At 37.3% G+C, this 22,885-nt stretch overlaps 3 protein-coding genes across 18 annotated transcripts in view; 2 read left to right on the top strand and 1 right to left on the bottom strand.

Annotated features, from left to right (window-relative positions):
• Nucleotides 1-990: 990 nt before the first annotated feature.
• On the bottom strand, nucleotides 991-3,346 carry LOC109049923 (calcium/calmodulin-dependent protein kinase II inhibitor 2-like). The gene is made up of 2 exons (XM_019067587.2): nucleotides 2,950-3,346; nucleotides 991-2,315 (listed from the first exon to the last, which is right to left on the bottom strand). Exons 1-2 carry the CDS (start codon nucleotides 3,344-3,346, stop codon nucleotides 2,245-2,247), a joined length of 468 nt encoding a protein of 155 aa, XP_018923132.1. The 3' UTR covers nucleotides 991-2,244.
• Nucleotides 3,347-3,464: 118 nt separating this feature from the next.
• Nucleotides 3,465-9,320, top strand: LOC109049920 (cholinergic receptor, nicotinic, delta (muscle)). Its single transcript, XM_042752064.1, has 12 exons — nucleotides 3,465-4,638; nucleotides 5,061-5,206; nucleotides 5,374-5,418; nucleotides 5,629-5,738; nucleotides 5,824-5,979; nucleotides 6,081-6,193; nucleotides 6,273-6,473; nucleotides 6,545-6,656; nucleotides 6,836-6,950; nucleotides 7,881-8,091; nucleotides 8,193-8,311; nucleotides 8,906-9,320. Exons 1-12 carry the CDS (start codon nucleotides 4,581-4,583, stop codon nucleotides 9,086-9,088), a joined length of 1,569 nt encoding a protein of 522 aa, XP_042607998.1. The 5' UTR covers nucleotides 3,465-4,580; the 3' UTR covers nucleotides 9,089-9,320.
• Nucleotides 9,321-15,027: 5,707 nt separating this feature from the next.
• Nucleotides 15,028-22,885, top strand: part of LOC109049924 (connector enhancer of kinase suppressor of ras 2-like) — an 87,106-nt gene continuing 79,248 nt past the window's right edge. For 4 of the 16 annotated variants that reach the window (XM_042752429.1, XM_042752419.1, XM_042752415.1 and 1 more), the window contains exon 1: nucleotides 15,031-15,748. In XM_042752429.1, coding sequence (XP_042608363.1) covers nucleotides 15,685-15,748 — 64 coding nt within the window. In that variant the 5' untranslated portion in view covers nucleotides 15,031-15,684. Of the gene's footprint in view, nucleotides 15,749-22,885 lie in introns of all 16 variants that reach the window. The other 12 variants (XM_042752428.1, XM_042752424.1, XM_042752417.1 and 9 more) reach the window with 6 other exon arrangements.

Below are 22,885 nucleotides of genomic sequence, written 5' to 3'. Positions count from 1 at the left end.
AGAAGATCATACTGTTGTGTTTTGGTGATTAATTCAGATGTTCTCAATACATATAAAAATGATCTTGTGTTTTGAAAATTATTATGTGGAATGAAAATATGTGCAACTGTACAATGAAATCATGAGATCAGGTTTTGGAAGAATGACTAGTGGTGTTACAAGTGGGATCAGTTTTAAGTTTTCTACTAAGAGTTTTGAAAATGTACACCTTACTTATGAAAATAGTATCTTATTAAAAAAAAAACTGTAATAAGCAGCCTACTCTGTGATGAGTGATTTCTTACTCACCTGAGAAGAACAGATTAGACAATACCATGAAAAACACCTCCACATAAGCTCACATTTGGATATTATATAGTCATCCCCTGATGGAAGTATCCAATTTCATGAAGTTTATAATTATCTGGTTATATATAGTAACAGTTTATTATTAAGTTGTTTATTGTGTTGTTTTGAATAGAGAATATTTATATGAGTATGAATTTTCATTAAAATCAAAAACTGGGCCGCAAGACGAAATGTATGACGAAAAGCCTGCGGAGTTGTACGAGGTGATGTGAATATAGCGCCGTGGCCGTGTGGCAGCTTTGCAATAGACAACAGTAAATTTTAGCTGTAATTGTTTTCAGCAATGTATTTTTATCTGCAAGTTTATTTAAACCAGCTGAAGGTTTGCATGCCTGCTTGGCACTGGCAGACTGAGCTATGAAGCTTGTTTGTTTGTGGATTAGTTCTCATGCTGTCAGCTTGGCTGAGGGGGCAACATTTCTGAAAACAGCTGAATTGATCCGATTCAGTCTCATTCCTGCATTAAGATCCACAGATACCTCTTAAATTCACCAGATTATATCTAAATTAAAGGACAGCCCATGACCTGCAGTTAATTCTTTTTCTTCTTCACTCAGTATTTATTTTTGCTAGTTATTTAGTCTATGGATCTATATTCTGATTTTTCAGTTATTTAGGCAAAAAATGAAAGAAACCCCATAGTGAATGACTCATCTGAATTCATTTATTCATTCATTTGTAGAATGTAGAGACATGTGTGCACATTTTTTGCTTCATAAATTGTTTATAAGCTTGAAAAATATTCCATGCACAATAAACCATACACAAAAGAATACAAAAACAAACAAATAAATAATCAACTGAGATGCTCAAAAAACAAACAAACAAACAAACAAAACAAAAAAAACACTGATGTAATTACAGTGAGTGTGCTGTTGAACATACTCTGAAATTATATTTCCTAACCATTTCGTTATCAACAAAGGCATGATCACTTATTGCAACGGAAAGCATGTTAATGCTGATGTGTGAAAACCCTTCCCCAAAATAACATTCAGTCTGTCCTTTTTGATTACGTTTTATGCCTCTGTATCTACACATACCCTGTCTATTAATATCGTTCTGAGTAACAAATATTCAGATATAAAAAATACAAATATTGATTTCGGTAAAAACAAGCGTGCCTGGGTTTAAAAGAGGTGGAAACACCCGCAATGGCACAAGAGAAAAGTTCATGCAAAGAGAACCGTATATATTAATCTATACACAACGCCAAACAAATAAACAGTCATAGAAAAGACGCAATAAATCAAACAAGAAGTACTCCTTCTCATTTTCCCTCCATTGCAGATTCTTCAGATCTTCCTTGCTGGCGTTGAGTGGCTTTGTTGGCTATAAAATGTATTTTGGGCATGATCAGTCAAGGATTGAAAATGGAATGGATGTAGATGTGGAGGAAGTGAATAAAACATGTAATCAATCTTCCCTCGATTACATACATCATCCCATTTCCATGCAAGATATAAATATAGCTTATTTCTCTGGAAAGACAGTCAAGTTGTGCTTCAGGTGCTGAACTGGACAGCTCCCTTGAACGAGTAGCTCATAGTGTGATAGATGCCTATGAATCGTGGAGGGGGGTGGGGGTCTTCTGTTTGTTGATGTCGTGATGAAATCTCACACCCAGAACCACAGCGTCTACGAGACGAGGGGCTAAATGACCAGAAATCTTGGGCAGCTTTCTTCACAGCAGCAGTTTGGGATGGGTTTCAGTTGGAGAATTGCCAGCATCTTCATTTCTCACTATTTTAACCCATTGTCCAGAGTGGCTCTTCATCCTTCGTCCTGTACTCGTACACTGAATCATCATCTTCACCTCTCGTTCACATGCACAGGCGACAAGTGCTTCAAACCGGTGATTAAAAGAAAAGGTTGACGAGGTATAATCATTCAATTTTACACGCCGGGAGACGATTTGTCTGTCATCCCTTTCAGGACTTCGTCTATTCGGTCATCTTCAATGACCACTGTGGAGAGAAGACAGAGACGTTTAGTGGAGCTTTCAAATAGTATGCATGAATGCAAGAAAAGGGGCATTTATCTATTTGTGTCAGCAGGAAAACGTGCTATTTAGAGCTGTTTTTTTTTGTTTTTTGTATATTTTATAGAATTTTTTTGGTGGAAAAATGCTTTATATAAAAAAATAATGTTGTTGTTGTTTGTTTCATCATATAGCCTACACTGGAAAATATTTCAACTAGAAATATAAATGTAAATTTACTGTAAAATATTGTAAGAATAAATGTTAAATAAAATAAACTATGAATTACCATATGATTCACAGTGAAAATGATAATACATTTAATAAGACAATACATGTATGTTTACCGTAAAGTATTATTAAAATGTTTTATATAAATTCATATTTCATATTTATAGCGACAAACAGTAAACGGACATGCTCCATCAGATCTGATTTTCTTTTTTTTAAATCTTCACATTTATTTCCTCATATTCATGCTTTTTATTTTGCATTAATTTAGTCTCATGTGTTAACCTGATGTGAATTTATGTTTGTGTCTAACTTTGTGCTCTGTTTGTCATGTTTATTATATTATATTATTACAGGTAAGTAGTTAAATTAACTCCCTTGATACTTACCGTGTTTTGCCCTGCCAATCTGTCCGAGTTTCGGTGGCCTTTTGGACTGTGATGTTCCGAAGAACGAGTTCGTGTCTTGTAGTCGACAGCTGAAGGAGAGCTGACTGACATCACTGTCCGCCCCGTATCCGTTCATCTTCCCCTCGTTGTATGGCAGCACTTCGGACATGGCTATACTCAAGTTCCAAGCTAAGGTCGAGGGGAAAGCGAATATTATTTGTAAGTAGTTATCGATAACGTCTTTGTAGACTACTTTTAACTCAGTGTCGGTAGATACAGTCCAGCCTAAGACCCTGGAATGACTATCTGCAGGTCCGTCGTTTGTACCGGAGAGAGGACGGGTGCGTCCGCCTGCAGATGAGCTCTTGTGAGAAATACAGGGAGATCCCGAGACCATAAAGGAAACCCAGACGGAAAAATGAAGTCATTCATCCGGGTTTGAAGGGGGAGGGAGTAGGACAAATAAATAAATAAAGACAGTAGCTGCACAATAACTTACAATAGTTAGACGTTTAACTAGGAATTAAACTAGTGTCTATTTTACTAGTGGGTTTCTATTACTAGAAAGTAGTTAAAACATGTGTAGTATTTCTTAATTTAGTTGTACACGCCAATATAAATTAGTCATCCGTTTTTATTCCTTATTCCGCATCCCAATAGTTTCAAGTAACTTGTTACTGGTAACCAATTGCAAATTTGTGGTTCAGATGACTATTTATTTTCAGTATGTATTCCAATTGTTGATGGCACCCAGGTTTACTAACTAGTATCCTAGTATTCATCAGCTCTTTTAAATACTTAAGAATACAAGAATTTGACTAAATTAAAATATAGGCTATGCAAATAATTTGAACAATGTAACCAGCTTTAGCAGTGCTTCTTTATTTAATTTTTTATTTAACAGTGCATTCAGACCTCACTGACCCTAAATTGTATGCCAAAGCACTAAGTAAATATGGCTTAATGTGTAAAAAGCTTTTGCTCATCGTGGCCTTGCTCGGGTTGTCTCCTAGTTAAAAACCTTGAGTTATCTTTTGGCTCCCTCTGCTGGGTATTTCAAAGGCATCCTGGAACTTGTATAGTAGTAGGCTTATGCTAAAAACAGTAATGAAAACATGACAATCCACCTCTCTTTTACAATCTAGCCATGTCAGCCACCACTGACAGCTTCCAACAGATCTGACTTTTGCCTTAAAGGCTCAAGGTCAGTGTAAACACATTCTGTTTTGTTGACAGGTGGCCTGCTATAGGATCACTACTGGAATGTAGTTGATCCATTTTTAGTCTAGCCATGTGTACAAAAGTGGAGATTGGAGCAGTTGGCATCCCACAGTTGATGAGGGGTGGTTTAGGTTAACTTTTTAGTTGAGATAAGAACGACTGTTGGGAAGATGACATATAGCTCTATATTTCTTGACCACCTCTCTCACTCATTTTAGGCCGTTAAATATCATTGAGCATCTCCTACTCTCTCTTTAGTGCAGATAGTCAATATTGGAGATTATGTGTGTGCTTAGTTCCTGTCTGGATTGATCCCACACCTGTCTGTGTCAGTCAAGGGAAAAGCTGTGCTGGAAAGCCCTAGACGGGCACCTCAATATCAGTAACAGAAAGTCATACAACAGCATTACATGATGGGAAGCTTTCTTCATCTGTTGACGGTGTCCTTGTTTTTCTTCTTCCTGCAAGGTAGGACAAGCTAAATCAATATTTAATAGCTTAATATTTAGAATGTGGGATTTTATGACCCTTAATCTGTCAGCTGTTATTCTTTCGTGTTTATGTAGTAACACAACTACTAAATGGTAAGTTACAGCACTTTAACTAAAGACTGAATGCGTTATATAAAAGATTGTTATTGAATCAATAGATGATCATTGTTGTTTTTACGAGTTGCATACCTCTATGATTTTGTTTTTTTTGTAAGAGAACTACATCCATAAAAGCTATTTTCTTCATAAAAATGTGGTAAATACATATATTTGATAAAACTTTCTGAAAGGTGAAGATGTGTTTGTTTACAATATTGAACTGTTAAAGGGATTCTGAGCATATTTTATCAGTCAAAATCATCAACTACTAGTAGACTTGACTTTCAGCATGTTTTGCAGAATGTTGGGGCCGGAATGAAGAGGAACGCCTCATCAACTACCTTTTTAAGGAGCGCCGCTACAACAAAGAGCTTCGTCCGGTCCAAAATAAAGATGATACTGTAGATATTTACCTGGCGCTGACACTTTCCAATCTTATTTCTTTGGTGAGTACATAATATTGACACTATAAGCAGTTTTTGTACACAGAGCAGAGAAAATATTATAAATCAGACATATTAGTATGTGCTATTTCATATACTGTGATACAGGTCAAATAAATATTGTCTGATACTGTGCAAGTCTGTCTAACAAAGGTGTTTTTCCATGACAGAAAGAAGTTGATGAAACATTACTAACAAATGTGTGGATGGAGCATGTAAGTACATTATTTTAATTGTTCCATTGTGCCATATATAATCTTAATGTATATTTAATATATAATGAAATTCAATGCAAATATATATATATATATATATATATATATATATATATATATATATATATATATATATATATATATATATATATATGCATTGATATGTATTTTATATATTGTATGTTTTTGTATTCTCTCTGGTTTTCTTAAGGCTGGACTGATTATAGACTTAAGTGGAATGAAACAGAGTTTGATAACATTACTGTCCTGCGTCTGCCACCAAGTATGGTGTGGTTACCAGAAGTTGTTCTTGAAAACAAGTAGGATGCCTTTCTCTATCATGTTTTATTGCTCAATAGTTATGTATTTTACATAATTTTTTTATTTCATGGTTCTTTAAAATAGCAATGATGCCCAGTTCCAGGTGGCCTATTACTGCAACGTGTTGATCTATCCCAATGGAAATGTGTACTGGTTGCCTCCAGCTATATTTCGCAGCTCCTGCTCTATTAATGTCAACTACTTCCCTTTTGATTGGCAGAACTGCTCACTAAAGTTCAGGTACGTTTTTTTATCTCTATCGAAATTATGAACTACTATATGAATTGCTTCATGTATTTTACTGCCTAATGACCCCCATGGCACTCATTCTGTCTCATCAGCTCATTAACTTACAACGCCAAAGAAATTAGCTTACATCTGAAAGAGGAGAAGGATGAGGATGAAAGGTCCTACAAAGTGGAATGGATCATTATTGATCCTGAGGGATTCACAGGTGAAATCTGACATAAAGATATTTCTCTTTTTCTACTGTTTCATTTATATACAAAATCTATCTCTGGATCCTCTTACAGAAAATGGCGAGTGGGAAATTGTTCACAAGCCTGCCAGGAAAAACACTTATAAAAACATCCCAATGGAAAGCAATAAGCACCAGGATATCACCTTTTACCTCATCATTAGACGTAAACCTCTGTTCTACATTGTGAATATAATCATTCCCTGCGTGCTCATCTCTTTCTTGGCCTCACTCGTCTACTACCTGCCTGCAGACAGTGAGTGATCCTTCCGTTTATGGTATATATGTGACAAATCAGTATGTCATTTAATTTTTTCCCTGTTTCAGGTGGTGAGAAGATGACGTTATCCATATCTGTGCTGCTGGCTCAGTCTGTGTTTCTGCTGCTGATTTCACAGCGTCTGCCTGAGACATCTATGGCAGTTCCCTTAATCGTGAAGTATGCCATCATCAGAGACATTGCATGAGAATGTTTTAGTATCACTAATATAGTATACTAAAGTATTGATTTTAAAAACATATTGCACAGAAGTATGCTATAGTTATTTTTTTAAATAAATTATTTTTCTATTAATAACAGAAAAATAGTTATAAAATTAATGTTTTTGAATTTGACAGGTATCTGATGTTTATCATGGTACTGGTCACTGTAGTGGTATTGAATTGTGTAATTGTGCTCAACCTTCATTTTCGGACCCCCAGCACCCATGTCATGACAGAATGGACCAAAGAGGTCAGGCCCTCTCTTGTCTGTGTGATAATTGTTTTTTTTTGCATGTGAACCCAACTGATAATTTCAATCATGACAAACTTTGACTATTGTGTCCAAAATGTATGTTGTGTAATAGTAGTATATGTATAGAGATGCACTAAAATTTTTTATTTTAAATTCAACATTCTGTAGTATTTTTTCCTAAATAAACAAAAATAAAAAGGGTTAAAAAAGCAAAGTCAAGTATAATGTACAGTATGAAAAACAGGATTGAGATTTGCTAAAGATTACATTTATTTTTTACATATGCATTTACCAGATGCATAAGTGACATATAAAAGAGGAAGAAAAAGCAATTTATTAATTTATTTTTTATTTATTATCCATTTAGTAGATGCTTTTATCTTAAGTGACTTATAAAAAAGAAACAAAAGCAATTTGTCAATTAAAATTTGATGAAAATTTACTCACCCTCAGGATGTCCAAATTGTAAATCATTGGATCCTCTCCAATGAATGGTCGCCATCAGAATGAGAGTCTGAACAGCTGAAAAAGACATAATAGTCTATAAGAAATCCACATAAATCCAGTCGAAAAGTCTTTTTTGCTTCTAAAATATATATCCATAATACTGCTTTCTCCAGTGAAAAAGTTGTTTCATCTGATGAATCAGGAGAGAAATATGCACAGATCAAGCACCGTTTACAAGCGAAAACAGTCCAAAACAGTTACTTTAGTGATTGTGATGTTTTTTTCAGCTGTTCAGACTCTCATTCTGATGGCACCCATTCACTGCAGAGGATTTACTGGTGATGTGATGCAAAATTTCTCTTAATCTGTTCTAACAAAGAAACCGATTCAGTTACATTTTGGGTGACCTAAGGGTGAGTACATTTTCAGCACATTTTAATTTTGGCAAATTTTCATTCTCTGTCATTTTATCTGTTACAGTTCTTTTTGGAGAAACTGCCTCGTCTTCTGCACATGTCCCGTCCAGAAGATGACAAACCCAGTCTGGAGGGGGCGCTGCCACGGCGTTCCAGCTCACTGGGGTACATCGCCCAGGCCGAGGAGTACTATAGTGTTAAATCACGCAGCGAACTGATGTTTGAGAAGCAGTCTGAGAGGCATGGCATGGCTGCTCGCCCCACTCCCAAAGCCAGTCAGTCCCATGTGATCACCATGACACTTTAAACTCACATTATGATCATATTTAAAGTGTTATCACAGTTTAATGCCATTAAAAGATTAAATTCTTTACAGCGTACACATCCAGTAATGACTCAGAGGTGTCTGAACAACTGTACAACGAGATGAAACCAGCTGTGGAAGGAGCCAATTACATTGTTAAGCACATGCACGACAAAAATGACTATAATGAGGTAAGAAGACAATTAAATCCAGTAAACACTTTGCAGGAGAAGATTTCCTCTTTTAACCCTGTAAAGCCTCAAGACTTTTAAACCTATAGAACAAATGTCAAACTATTTGATACATTTTATAGTAATTTAGGTGTCATAATAAAAATATAAGATAACTGCATCTATTTCGGAACCATTTGTAGTTTTTTTTTTAGCCTTTTTCGGGAACTTTTCATTTCACTTTGAGTTTGAAAAGATGAAACACACACACATACACCAACACACATATATACACATATACACACACAAACTTTTTATTTATATGCATATATATATATATATATATATATATATATATATATATTGGAAACTTTTTATTTTGCTTTGCGATAATATAATACATATAATATACATTTTTAATATTTTGATATTTTAAAAATTATATAGTTGGTTGCATATAAAGTAATACATACAAATAATAATTTAGACTATAAATGTATCTTATAAAAATTATATTTAAATTTTAACTTATTTAATTTCAATGATTAATTTAACACATTTTTAATCCATTTTATTGAATGATGAATTTAATTGATGAACATGTTTCTACTTCAGGAAAAGGACAACTGGAGTGGGATTGCCAGGACAGTGGACCGACTCTGCTTCTATGTGGTCACTCCAATTATGACTTTAGGAACCATCTGCATCTTCCTGATGGGCATCTACAACCAGCCACCAGTGCTGCCCTTCCAAGGAGACACTTTCACCTATACAGAAGAAAGCAAGCGCTTTTCGTGATCTCTCTACGCCACACCACTGTGCCAGATGAATAATGAATAATAGCTACAGCACCCTCAGAAATGTCATAAAGGATATTCTGACTGCAATGCAAATCACAAATATAAATTACTCTCCATTTAGGCTGTTTATGCAGGCTTGATTATTAATATTATTTATGTGGTTTAATAAGTGTGCAGAATGAGCAGTCTTTTGCTGTGAGAAGGGGAATAAAATAATAATGCTTCCCTTTTCCTTCTGGGTGTAGTTGTTGTTTCAATGGGTAAATAATCAAAGTTTTTCCTCAGCTATTTTTGCTGTGTTTTTATTGCAGAACAATCTCACAGGGACATGTTCAGAAGAGAAAAAACCTAATCCATCGAGAGGATCCTAGACATGCAAGGAAAGCAGAACCCACTATTTTAAATTATAAATACAGTTAAAAATGGAACAGCTCACAAACCGGCTGCCTGTCTGTCATGCAGTTATATAAATAAATCATAAATACTGCACTGCAATGTTTCACCACTAGGGTTTAGTATTGCACTCAAAATCTGTTCATCATCCTTCCCTTTCATAATTAACACCATTGTGTTATTGAAGCACTTGAGCTATTATACAGCACCACAGGGACAGGAGAAGGAGAAAAGTGACTGGAATGAAAAATATAGAGGTTTGATTATGCAGAGTGTAATAGACCGTAGTTGATTCATTCAACCTTTAGGTCTAAATCACATCCTGTCATTAAAGTACATAAATCTTCCTTGGTGGTGGAAACACAGTAATAATAACAGGTCTGAAATGGAGAAAACTTGATTTTGTGTGCAAACCAATCCATGCAAAAGTCACTGTCATGATGCAAGGATTTGTGGGTTGTTGCCAGGGTGTTACTAGGTGGTTGCTAGGTGGTCACTTATTGGCCTCAGTCAAAAGGCCCTCCTTCACATTTTTCCCCTTCTTTAATGCAAGTCTATGGAATTTTTTGCATATTTTGTCTGCCAGGTGAAAAAACAACAACATTTGATTGCTTAGAAAAGTAATAACGACTGTCCTTGACTTGCACAAACAGTTCAATTTAGCACTCTCTCCCTATCAGTGCACACACAGTCTTGTAATTTATGTAAGTCACTGCTTGGAGACCCTAGTAAACTAAGACTGTCATTATCATTTTTTAACAGAACATGCAGAAAAGACCAAGCCTTAGATAGGAGGCCACACTGTCCTCGCTAGAGTGTCTTTGGGGCAAAATGAGGATTTCCCCGCCATTACAGTCCAAAACCCTTCCCTCCAGCTCAACCCTAGCTGAAGTTGTGAAATGAATAATTAATAGTCCACATGCTGTGGGTTATTAAGTGGAAATAACTCTGTCGTGTCTGGAAAATGATCTAGAAGTTGGTAGTAACTTTGAACGATTGACTCTTAAAAACCTTGTTACTGTGGTCCACACAAATTGGCCTTGAGATTGGATCTGAAATCTAAACTGGAGATTAATCCAAAGTTGTTGACGGTCGGGGGGCTGAAGAATGGATCTATATCCCCACCACAGGGACCCCAGCTCCTCTAGACATTTGTCCATTGGTCTTGATAGAATGGCTTAATGGCCTGCAATCGCTCTATTGGAGAGTGTTTGTTTAGCTTTGTGGAAACGGCCATCCATCAGCAGAGTGGTTATGCTATTATAGAGACAGAAAGAGAGAGAAAGCGCAGACCAGGGAGACCAATAGCTTCAACTAGCCTCATCAAATAGCCATTGTGACTACTGAACCAAAGTGATCTACTGTATCAATCTTTAGTTGAGCAACACTGATGTAAGAAAGCATCATACTAAAAGCAGAAATGTAAAGCTCATCTTTTTTTTTTTAACAAAAAGTGCAAAAAGTTAGTCAGAAATATACATTTACATACAAACTGACCACCAAATGGAACTTTCAGATGCCATCCATCTTTATAACCGTCACGGAATGGAATGGACAGGATTGTGGGATATCAAAGGCAGCGAAAGGATATATCTATGCTGCCTTCAAAATTTGATCAGCAGAAGGTACCTCCGGAGACAGGAAGTGAAGCAGAATTTGTATTTGGACGTGCCTTCATTCCTTCATGCCTTGCAATCCTGCCTCTGAAGGCAGCATTTTAGAGCATTCGGATGCAGTGTCAGTATGGCCACTGCCATCTTGAGTAAATGACATCATTTGGAGCCCAAGTCTGCGCAGTAGAGATTTGTTTGGAGCCAGTCTACACAGTAGTGTTGTGAGGTGGAGCTGCGGTATCAAACTCCAGCCCAAACTCCCACAGACCCAGTCAACCATAATGACATGTCCCATTTTTATAGCATCAAATTACTAGCTAAAATCAAACTTATCACAAAAACGAAAATTTGAAGATATGTTTGTGTGTTTGTAAGTGTGTTAAATGATACCTTAAATGACCAAAACCATCTTTGAGAATTGTATTGTATTTTTTTTATTTTGACTCAAGTCCCATTCGTTTACGTGGAGAGAGCAGGGTTTATGACCTGTCAAAGACCCTGCAGTACTTATTTTTTGCTTTGTTTTATTTTATATAAGAAGGTGTAACATATTAAAGTACACATAAACACACACAAAAGTCAAGTACATATGGAGGGAGGGGTTCTAGCAGACCAATTGCAGTGCTTGCAGTCCGCGTAAAATTGACGCACTGTTAGATTTTTGGAGAGGTGCACGTCAGACTACGGCATAGGGTGTGCGTCTATGCGCAGTCTGCGGCATAGGTTTGACGCAGAAGTATAAATTGGGCTTTAAAAGGTTACTCAACCCCAAAATGAAAATTTTGTCATTAATCACTTACCCCCATGTCGTTCAAAACCTGTAAAAGCTTAGTTCGTCTTCAGTACACAATTTTAGATATTTTGGATGAAAACTGAGAGGCATGTGACTGTCACATAGACTGCCAAGTAAATTACACTGTCATGGTCCAGAAAAATTTTGAAAAAAAATTGTCAGAATTGTCCATCTGCCATCAGTGGTTCAACCATAATGTTATGAAGCGATGAGAATACTTTTTGTACGCAAAGAAAACAAAAGTAACGACTTTATTCAACAATTCGTCCTCTGCCTTTTGTTTTCTTCGCGTACAAAAAGAATTCTAATCGCTTCATAACGTTATGGTTGAACCACTGATGGCAGATGGACTATTCTGACGATGCTTTTCATACTTTTCTGGACCTAGTAATTTACTTGGCAGTCTATGGGACAGTCACAAGCCTCCTGGTTTTCATCCAAAAATATCTTAAATTGTGTTCTGAAGATGAAAGAAGCATTTATGGGTGTAAAACGACATAGGGGTAAGTGATTAATGGCAAAATTTTCATTTTGGGGTGGAGTATACCTTTAAAGTTCAACACATGTAACGTCTCCTGAAAGACTCTGCAGGTAAACATATTGTAATAAATTGGTGAGCTTCCTTATTGCGGATTAATACCTATGCTGCCACCACCTTTAAAGGGGTCATCGGATGCCCATTTTCCACAAGTTGATATGATTCTTTAGGGTCTTAATGAAAAGTCTGTAACATAGTTTGGTTAAAATTTTTCAAAGTTAGTGTAAAAAAGCTAATTTTTTACCCTGTCAAAAACAGCTCTATTATAAATATTTATTCCAGTAAGAACATATGTTATTTTTTATTTGTTGCTTACAAACTGTGGAGAAATTTTCTGTAGAAACTGGCAGCATGATAGAGATACTGACCATTTCTTTAACACCATGCTACCTAAAGGAAATTCTGGCTTAAAGGGAACAAGTATCCTACTTGGCACCAAGATACCTGTGCGTCCTGAGAACAAGCTGAGAAGTTGTTTACTTGAAGTATGCAACCTCTCAGCTCGTTCTCAGGACACACAGGTATCTTGGTGCCACACAAACATTTTCCACCCTGCTATGTTTATTATGGATAAGCAGCCCTGTGGCAGCTGTCAGACAGCACTGCTAACCCACTTCATTTTCCAAAACAGCATACGCTCTCTTTTTTTTTTGCCATTTGAGAAGAGTAGGAGCAGCATGGATGGGGGAATAAATTTAACATCTCCACAACATCTAGGCCGGCAGGAAATAAAAAAACCTAGTTCCACCCACTCAAAAGCAGCAATGCCTTCTGAAGCCGATCCCCCCTCCATCCATCTGGAGGTGTTTGTTTACCACCCTGTTTGTACAGCAAAAACAGCATAAGGAAGCAGAGCTGACAGACTCTTTCTATCTGACGTTCCATCGCCTCATGGGAAGCAGTGCTTTCCCTGCTTTTCATAGCACTTGTCCCAGAACAAAGGACAAGCTTTTCTTTTGTATCTAAAACGATCCGGATCTCACTCTAAGCATGTGATTATTACAAGATCACAACTCATATATGCATGTATCTATAAACCTGTCCTGGCTATATTATTAAAGAAAAACATACATAAAGCTTGAGATAAATCTTTTCTGTTTTGTTTATTGATGCTGGTAGAGGAATGAGTGTTGTTTGTGTATGGTTGGTAGGGGGGGCACTATCCCAAATGTTCAAGAAAAAAAAACTAAAATGTCATACAATGTGACAAAGATCAGTTTCAAAAGCAGTTGCGGCTACACAGGGCTCTCTTAAAGAGCACACTTAGGGGACAAATATGAAATCAGGTGCAAAAAAAAACCCATGAGCCAGACTATGCTGCAAATGAATCTGACAGCTCCAGTTTTCCTGCTCTGATTCTTTCCTCCCCGTGTGATTAAGAGTGCATGTTTATGGGGCAGAGCCCACTGATCACTGAATCTCTATGGTGAGGTTCCACAGAATCTGTTGTATGATTCATGCTGACATACTGGGGCCTGATCTGGGCCCGACTCCAGCCTCATGGCTCCATCTGCTCTGGTTCTGAAGTAAGGATGAGTTGGAACAAAATCAATAGGCAGCCAGGATGAAGGCCAGGGACGATGGTGAACTGGCGAAACTGTTCATGTTGGATGAGTTTGCTAGACCAATTTATAAAGAAAACACTCAAAAAGGGTTTGTTCAGCATCATATGACAAAAACCTAAAAAATCCTCAAAAAAACCCAGAAATGTTTATGACAAAGTATTTAATTTATTATATCTGTGTTTCAGTGAACCACTTAAAGATGTCTAAGACAGAATTCCTGAGGCAAAGAAAGTTTTTTCTTCTTTACACATGGCTGCCAACAATAATAAACCACATTAAACAAAGTGTTTGTATCTAATTGTTATGCTAAATACATATTTTGGGGGGGCTCTTTCTGTGAATAATTGATGCTGTATAGCTGTTTACTTTAACACAAGGAATATGATTTGGAGTTTAATTTTCAGATATTTTTTTCAGTATAGTCCTATGTAATTTTACATTAAAATGCCTTCAGCCAAATGGCTCTGTTTATGTTGTAAATAGTTGTTTTATACTTTAGTTTCAAAAACCTAGTTTCTTTTGAAATTCAAGTGTATTTTACTTTAAATGTTAGGGACAGGGCCACCATTTCAGCCCAAAACAATAGTTAGAACAATGTTTTTGCTGTTTCATGAATGCTTGTTTTGTGTTCCACAGTTGTTGTATGTTTTGAAAGGTTCCAAATGATAAAACTTACCAATCTATTTTCACCAAACATTTAAACAAAAATTGAAATGTTTAATAGCTTTTTAAGACTTCAGGGTATGTTCTTGACTTTCAGAAACTGACTTTCAAAAATAAAACCTACCCTGAGAAATATTTACTAGAGTAAAATGTGTGGCAACTAGCACCGATTGACCTCCCATTTATATATTTTTGAGTAATTCCTGTCACTCTTATGGTTTATGCTACCATAGTCCTCCATAATTTTGGTCTAGACCATAACATTAGCCACACATAGTCCCAAGTGGCCAGGTCTCATGCAAATATAGCTCCTCTGTGAGCATCATTACATATTCCAGACAAATGCTTTGCGTTCACTGCTTTTACAGAGTTTCTGAAGCAGGGCGAGCCAGCGTGCCCTCATTAAAATGAATACGGCCGAAAGCCTTTTATCCTCGTGGGAAATAAACCGAGCGCGCGAGTCAAATTCACTTTGCCGCACCACCCACAGGAGGAGTGCGCGCCCAATTGAATCAACGCTCGCCGCCGCTTTTGGAAGCGACGTTCACTTGAGTCCCCGTGGGTACAACGCTCATTTCTCTCTGTCTTACTCTATATACCTACTAGTCCACCTCTGAAAGGTACAGACCCCTAAAGAGGAGAAGAAAACGAAGGGAGGGGAAGGGAGAAACAGGAGAGACTGCAGTTGGTGCATGGCACGAAGACGCGGCTGTTGGGGACCCGGCTGAGCATGGCACATTATGCCAGGATCTGAACTGAAACGGGGACCTGGCTTGAGCTCTTAGATATGAGTGTTATATTAATAAGAAACCCTTGAGTTTACAGGAGTAAAGGGTTAGGAATGTGCTTGATGTCGTTCGGTGTGACGCTTTTGGATGCGCAATTCTGGATGGGATGAAATCGCGTAACCGGCGGCCAAATCTAGGCGCTTAACGTGAGACCACCGATCTGAGCTCCCCAGAGCTGCGCTAAACCACATCTTCTACCCTTCGGAGCAGTGCTAAGGGGACAATCACAGAAAGTTTCGCGATGGCTCTCGTCATGGAACCCGTTAGTAAATGGAGCCCCAGTCAAGTTGTGGATTGGATGAAAGGTAGGCTACGTGATGCGTTATGCTCCCTAAACCCGCAAAGTCGTTCTAATGTAATGGTGCAGTAGTCAAGAAAAAATATTATTTGATATCTCAGATCATTTATAATCTTGTTGGGCATTCTTGATGTCTTTTTCCCAAGTAGTGAAGCGTACAGGTGTCTGATGTTAATAATGGCAATCAGGGTGCGAATTACTGTAGGCTATGTGTTGGAGTCTGACCCTCAATGCAACGACTTGAAGGAAGTCAAAACAAAAGTCTTAAAAGTCAGCATTCCTTTACTAGTAACTATTTATAAATGTGTGTTTCAATTACAGCGTTCAGCATCCACAAAAGTTATTTTACAAGTTACTCGGAAAGCACTATATAGCCGCTAGCGAACCGAAGTCCCGTTTGCCTGAGGAGGTAACCATAGTAACAGTTCACTGCTCGAGCGCTTTCCGTTATGGGATGGTACGTCAAAACACGATTAATGTAATTAATATTAATATCTCTCTTATATTTTTACAAATGTATAAGCTTTTTTTGTTTCAAATGTCTTTAACATAGTTGACGGTTAGCTATAGGGGACACTAGAAACGTCGACAGAAAATTACTGACTGAAATTCCTTTAAAAACTCAACCGCACTGAACGCTATAGATTAATACATATCAAATCTCATCATTCAGCCAACAAAATATATTTAGCGACTTATTTAACTTTGTTATGGTACATCAAGAAGCTTTCACTCCGAATTGCTCTACAACTGCAGTAATGGGAGTGCTGGTCACAGAACATCAAAAACCACCTTTATCGTTCTAAGATGATTTCCTTAGATGTGATGTGAAGGAGCTTCCTCGTGTAGGCTATAGCTGAAGAAGAGAAGCAGAATCTTTGATGCGGAGGCGGAGGGGGCAATTACGCACCTTCTCTGCTCTCGTGGGCGGCGTGTCCAGATTCGTCATCACAATAACAAATCAAGCAGTGAGTTATCGAGGTTGTATGACAGGATTCGAGCGCGTCCCAGTGGGATAATGATTCACAGATCTGTGATATAAGGCTTGTTATCAGATAACAGACATAAAATTGTTCTCCATATCATGTCTTCGAGCCAATATGTAATGACGAAATAGAAATATGCGAGAATTGCATTAGGCGCTCTGCATTTGCAATAATGAAGGTTATGAAAGCAGCATATTGTGCTATTTTATTAGTTTTTTGCACTGGTTCACTGGAAACCTTGGATGAACTAGGCCTACTATAGACTTTGGGGAGTAACATCACCCTACTGTATAGGGCCTATTCATATTACTGACACAGAGTTTGATTCTGAAATGAATACATTTGATCCCCCAATCCTGAATGTGTGGTCAAAGCTTTAATCCTCTCATTAAATGATGTTTTTTTGCATGTGCATGTGTACTAGAACTGCAGTGTTTGTGTCTTGTCATTTGTGCATCAATGTGAGCATCACATTCATCATTCATCCATTCAGACTTGTATTTATTAACTATAATATCTACCTAGACCCATTAGCGGCTTGATACTGACCCTCGCTTACTGTCCCAATTACAAGCACATGACCTGCAAAAGACAGAGTTGCGGTATTTTACCTGCTTGTGAAGAGCAGATTAATTTAATAGCGTGGCTAATGCAGCTTACAGAGAGACAGGATGTAGCTGAATCAGGCTGGTTCAAGCTAAATTGAAGTGGAGGCTTATGTGTGTGTGTTGGAGGGGTACATATGTACATGAGCTTAAGGTCAAACTGCATCTGTGACTTATTGCAAATCTATTTTTCAGATTGTGACTCAGAGAGTCAGTGAGGGTTTTGATCGATGCTTGTACATGCTGTGCACACCCCCAGGCCTACACATTACACTCAGCACACCCCCTCTATGGCCCTCTCTAAATGCCATTATTAAAGTCTCGCTAATGCTGGAATGGTGTATTGGTGATGCCTGGAGTGGCACAAACTCATTTACTTCAGAATCAGCAAAGCATTTGGAAGAGACCACTGAATGGTGGGAGGGATGTCTCAAACTTCTTTGTCTGTTCTTGACACTTTAAAGTGATCATGTGGACACAAGACCAAGTTTGTCTATTTTGCAGAGCCAGAAATGATATCCAGCACTTGAAAACAAAAATCTGTCTTTAGGCCAGTCCAAACCAAGAACGATAACTATAAAGTAGGGCTGTCAAACGATTAATCGCGATTAATCACATCCAAAATAAAAGTTTGTGTTTACATGTGTGTGTGTACTTTGTACATTTATTATGCATATATAGCCTAAATACACACACATGCATGTATATATTTAAAAATAAATGTTATATTTATATATAAAATATTATATATAAATTATAAATAACTATAAACGAACGGCGTGTAGGTGAGTAAATGATGACAGAATTTAAATTAAAATTAAATATACATTTCAGACATATAGTATGGATTTTGGTCGATGTGGCTTCAGAAATCTTGCAGAGAAGAGAGTGGCGTGTATTTGATTAGCCTGAGATGTGGAAGCTGTCTGGGTCATTGAGATCAGACTGTGATTAATATTCATTTAATAAGAGGTGTGGAGCTGAAAAAACAGAGACGGAGAAGGGCCGTGAAGATGAAGACGCAAGCAAGTGAGACGTAGTGCTAGGACTGATTATTGTTAATTGGAGGATTCCTAAGACTTGCATTTTTAATGCTCTTTAATGAATATATTACTTTTCTATGTTTAATTGTTGTGGTTTCTCAGAGCCATGCTGGGCCTTTTAATAAACAGTGGTTAGGAAAGATGAGGCTGAGGATACAGCAGGACATTTAATGGTACATCAGCCTGTACCCTGGAGATGTACAAGATTTAACAGAATGATTTGCTCTGTTCTGAAATAGCATGGCCTCAGTGTCTTGGTTAAAAGGTTACTATCATCAGATGTCGCAAACCAGTAAATGACAATGTGTTTGCTTCGGTGTGTGACTGTTTGCAAGAGTGTTTGTGATTTAAACAGCAATATTATAAACCTACTGCTGATGCTTACATAATCAAAATCATATATAACTGTAATTAAAAATAATTGCAAATAATAATATAAATAATATAATACATAATAATAATAATAAATTTTTAATTTTGAGAATTATTCATCACACCGATGCTGTTTTGACTAGAAAGATGACAGAAAGATTTAAGTTAACTTAAGAAATATTTATTTAAATATTCTAAAATATAGAGAGCAAAAAAAACTTGAAAGCTATTAAGCTATAAAATTAATTAATTTTTACATTTGATAAAAAATTTTAACGGTATAAATATTTTAATATTTTTTTCTAAAACTCAGTAGTTTCATGTATTGAATGTTTAAGTCTCATGTTCCATTGTTGGGTATTTATGATGTTTTGCTCTCATTGAAAACTTATTATGACATAATATCGCAATTTGCATAGAACAACTTAGAATTACTTAACCTAAATTTGTAATTGTTATAATTATGGCAGATTTTTTTTTTTTTTATGGAGACATGACCTTTTAAGTTCAGTCAAGGCATTTCCTTGGAAATAATTAAGCCAGCTGTGGCCTTCATATCCTCACTTTTTAAGGATCGAACACCTTTTTCTTTTTTTTTTTTTTACAGTGTTCGGAATGCAACAGCTGGAAACACAGCTTTAGGGTGTCTGTGGGTGTGTATGACTGCTCCTTCCTCTTGATTAGCTTTCTGACCGTGGGGCTTTAGATCTAATCAAGTTCTGTCACATCACTGCAGCCTCACAAACTCTGATAGACAGCAAGTCTGCTCTCTCCATCTCTCTATCTCCAGTTCTTACTTTGTTACTCCTTTTCTTGCTTTTTCCCATAAGTGCTATGTATAATCATCTCCTGCGGCTACCAGTGTGCGTCACTTTCCATGAATACAGTGTGCTTATTTAGTAAAAGCATCAGAGACACAAATCCCATGTTTTTTTTTAATTTTTTTGTAAGAAGTGTTAGAAATGTTATGTAACATAAAATTAACCTAACGATAAAACGTTGGTGTTTACTGTATTCATCAAGCTCAACCACTAAATCCTGTTATCTAAATTATTGTTCGAAAAAAACTTTTTTCAGGCTATTTTTTATATGTCTTATCCACTATTTGTAGAAAGCGCCATGTATCTGCTATGCTGGCCAACAGATTCCAGAGAACAGAGTAAACATTTCAGCCTCTGACTGAAGGCCTGCCTCTGATGCCAATGCCTCCATCTCTGTAAAGATTAGGGTGGAGCTCTTTGGCTGAACTAGAACCAGCCTCTGTGGTTTCCCAGTTAGACTGCGGTCCCGATCTTGCTGTGCTTTTGTGGCTTGTGGTTTTACTGGGAGGCAGCAGTGCTTCAGATAGAGTCATTGAGGGAGTGTTCAATATAACTGACGGACCCTGGTAGCTGTGCACTAGAGCCTATAAATCCGCTGATGGACCATTCAAGTCCTGAATCGGTACCTACTGAGATATTTTGGTATCAGAATCAATTCAACTGAGAATTGTTCATCACAAAATACCGTAAGTCTATAAATCTATGTGCAGGTGTCGAAATACAGTAAGTCTATAAAACTATGTAACAATAACGTGGATAAAAAAATCTGAATCTGGATATCATGGTCATTTAAAGGGGTCATCGGATGCGCCATGCACTTTTACTGAAATGTGTGTTGGCAGTGTGTGAACACAACCACCCTATAATGATAAAGATTTACCAAGTGTTTTTTTTTCTCGTTAAATAATTTCCCCTTTCTCATATCAAGCCATCACATAGACCCAGGCCCCTCCCACAATTGCTGACTGACACAAGTGTTAGCCTTAAGGCCCGTTCACACCAAGGATGATAACTATAAAGATAATGATAAAGATATAGTTCTAAAAATTGTTTTCAGTATTAAAGAACAGCAGAGTCCACACCACAACTATAACGATAAAGACAAAGAAAAACGATATTGTTGGAATCACTTTCAAAACAATTTTTTTTCCAGCTGATGAACGATAAAAAATTGACAGCCAATCAGAATCCATCCTGCTGTAACGAGCTTGAGAATTTAAAGCGCCAGACGAGCGTGCGCTTAGAATAAAAAGAAGATATCGTTCGCTGGTGTGGACGCTAATATCGTTATCTTTATAGTTATCTTTATAGTTATCTTTATAGTTATCGTTCTCGGTGTGAACGGGCCTTTAGACCCACGCTGAGTGAGCTGTCATCAGTCCGCCATTGTTTCGATGCCAGAGCTGGAGTAGACAATAAAGAACATAGCAGTTGTCATTTACTCCCGACATCTGAGCCGCTGAAGACGCAGTGGTTTATGTTTGTTTTTGAAGGGAATGCTCCCCCAGTCTACCTAAATGCATTTATGATCCCGCAAATCATTCGTGATCCAGCCTCACCTACAGAAGAAGTGAGTTTAAGGATTCTTTTATGGATCGTTGCAAATCGCAAAGTTCCATGGGTAAAGTAAACAGTTTTATGAGAACGGCTCGTCACCCCATGGAAGAGAGGGGAGGGGGGAGCAGAGCTTATTATCATTTAAAGGAACATGCACTAAAACGGGTTGCTGTGTCACAGATGTTTTTGACAAGGTAAAAAGGGTGTTGTTTACCATTGAGAAATTTTAACCAAAGTATGTTATAGACTTTTCATTAAGACCCTAAATAATCATATCAACTTGTGGAAAATGGGCATCTGATGACCCCTTTAAATGTCAACTTTGTTTTTAGATTTTTTTTTCCCTCAAATTCCTTTCTAAATTCCTTTGGAAAAACAAAACTTGGATATTATCATTATTAAAATAAAATAAAATAAAATAAAATAAAATAAAATAAAAGCTTTGTTTCAGGTTTTTGCTTGAATTCAGTTGGAAAAATTAAACTTGAATATTAAGAATACATTATTAAATAATAATGATTTATTATTATTCAATAAAAAGTCAAATAAATGAAACCATTATCGACATACTATATAGAATATATACAATATAATATATAGCAAAATTATGGATGGAGAAGCTGAATACAGCAGTATATCATGCCTGTCTATGGGAAAAAATTGAGATATTAGAGAGACAGCTTTTTTGTTTTCTTCCCCTTTAGCTGCTACATGCACATAGATCTAACGATTATATATAATTCAAAACGCTTCAAGAGTTTCAGCAAAAAACCTGAACTCATTTTCCGTCCCAGCATTCTTCACTTAAACTTTTTCTTTTTTACCAATCGAGCAGAAGAAGAATCGCCGCTTCAGCTGAAATATCTTGACAGAAAGATGAAAGACCACGTAACGGCACGTCACTTTCTCTCCACACCATCATAATTGATTGTCATGTAGGAAGGTGCATTAGCTGCTTTTTAGGACACTTCCCTGAAACGAGGCGCTGCCGTTTTGAGCCGTTCAGCTCTGAATGGTTTGGTGCTTTCTTTGATGGTTTATGAGGTTATAATTGAGTGGAAAATGTATAGCACGCACTTATGGAGGTCATTTGAGCATATGTATTCACACACACACACATGTATCAGGCTCTCCAACTAAAGCATTTTGGGGATTCCAGGCCTGTCTTCGGGGTGTGTCCTAAGGCAACGCATGAATATTGTATTTCATATGACATGTGGCGGAGCTGGGGAGGATTGACTGAGTGTGTGTGACAGAAATACAGAAATGGTAGAGAGCGAGAGGAAGAAAGCGAGGTTAAAGACCTTTGAATAATAATACACACACACTCACGCAGAGCTGTAGCGCTGCGTCCTAGGCTGCAGCTTCGAGGGGCGGGTGTGTGGGTGTGTGGCTTGGCTCGGGGCGACTCTTCCCTCCTGTGAAAAAGTGTAAAAGTGTGTTTGTGTGCTGTCAGTGGGTGTAAAGGGTGTGAGTCATCTCTGAATCACTTTATAGAACTGAAGAGCCGCAGTATAGAGAGAAATATTCAGCAAAACACTCCGATACAGTATATACTCTGTAAGAGACTGAACACGCTGTGCTGTTTCTCGTCTCTCAGAGCTCACATTTGTCCTGGACAGTGATCTGAAGATCATCTAAGGAATGAAACCACAACAACTCTTCAGAGGCCGCTCGCAAAAACAGGCCAAAGCTGCAGAGTTTTACAGATGGGAGGAAAACGGTGACACTCGCTATCCTCTTGAACAATTGTTTCATGT

Source organism: Cyprinus carpio, chromosome B24 (assembly GCF_018340385.1).
Source record: "Cyprinus carpio isolate SPL01 chromosome B24, ASM1834038v1, whole genome shotgun sequence".
NCBI classification, from domain to species: Eukaryota; Metazoa; Chordata; class Actinopteri; order Cypriniformes; family Cyprinidae; genus Cyprinus; species Cyprinus carpio.
The sequence above is the reverse complement of the archived record's forward strand: the minus strand, read 5'-3'. Positions and strand labels throughout refer to the sequence as shown.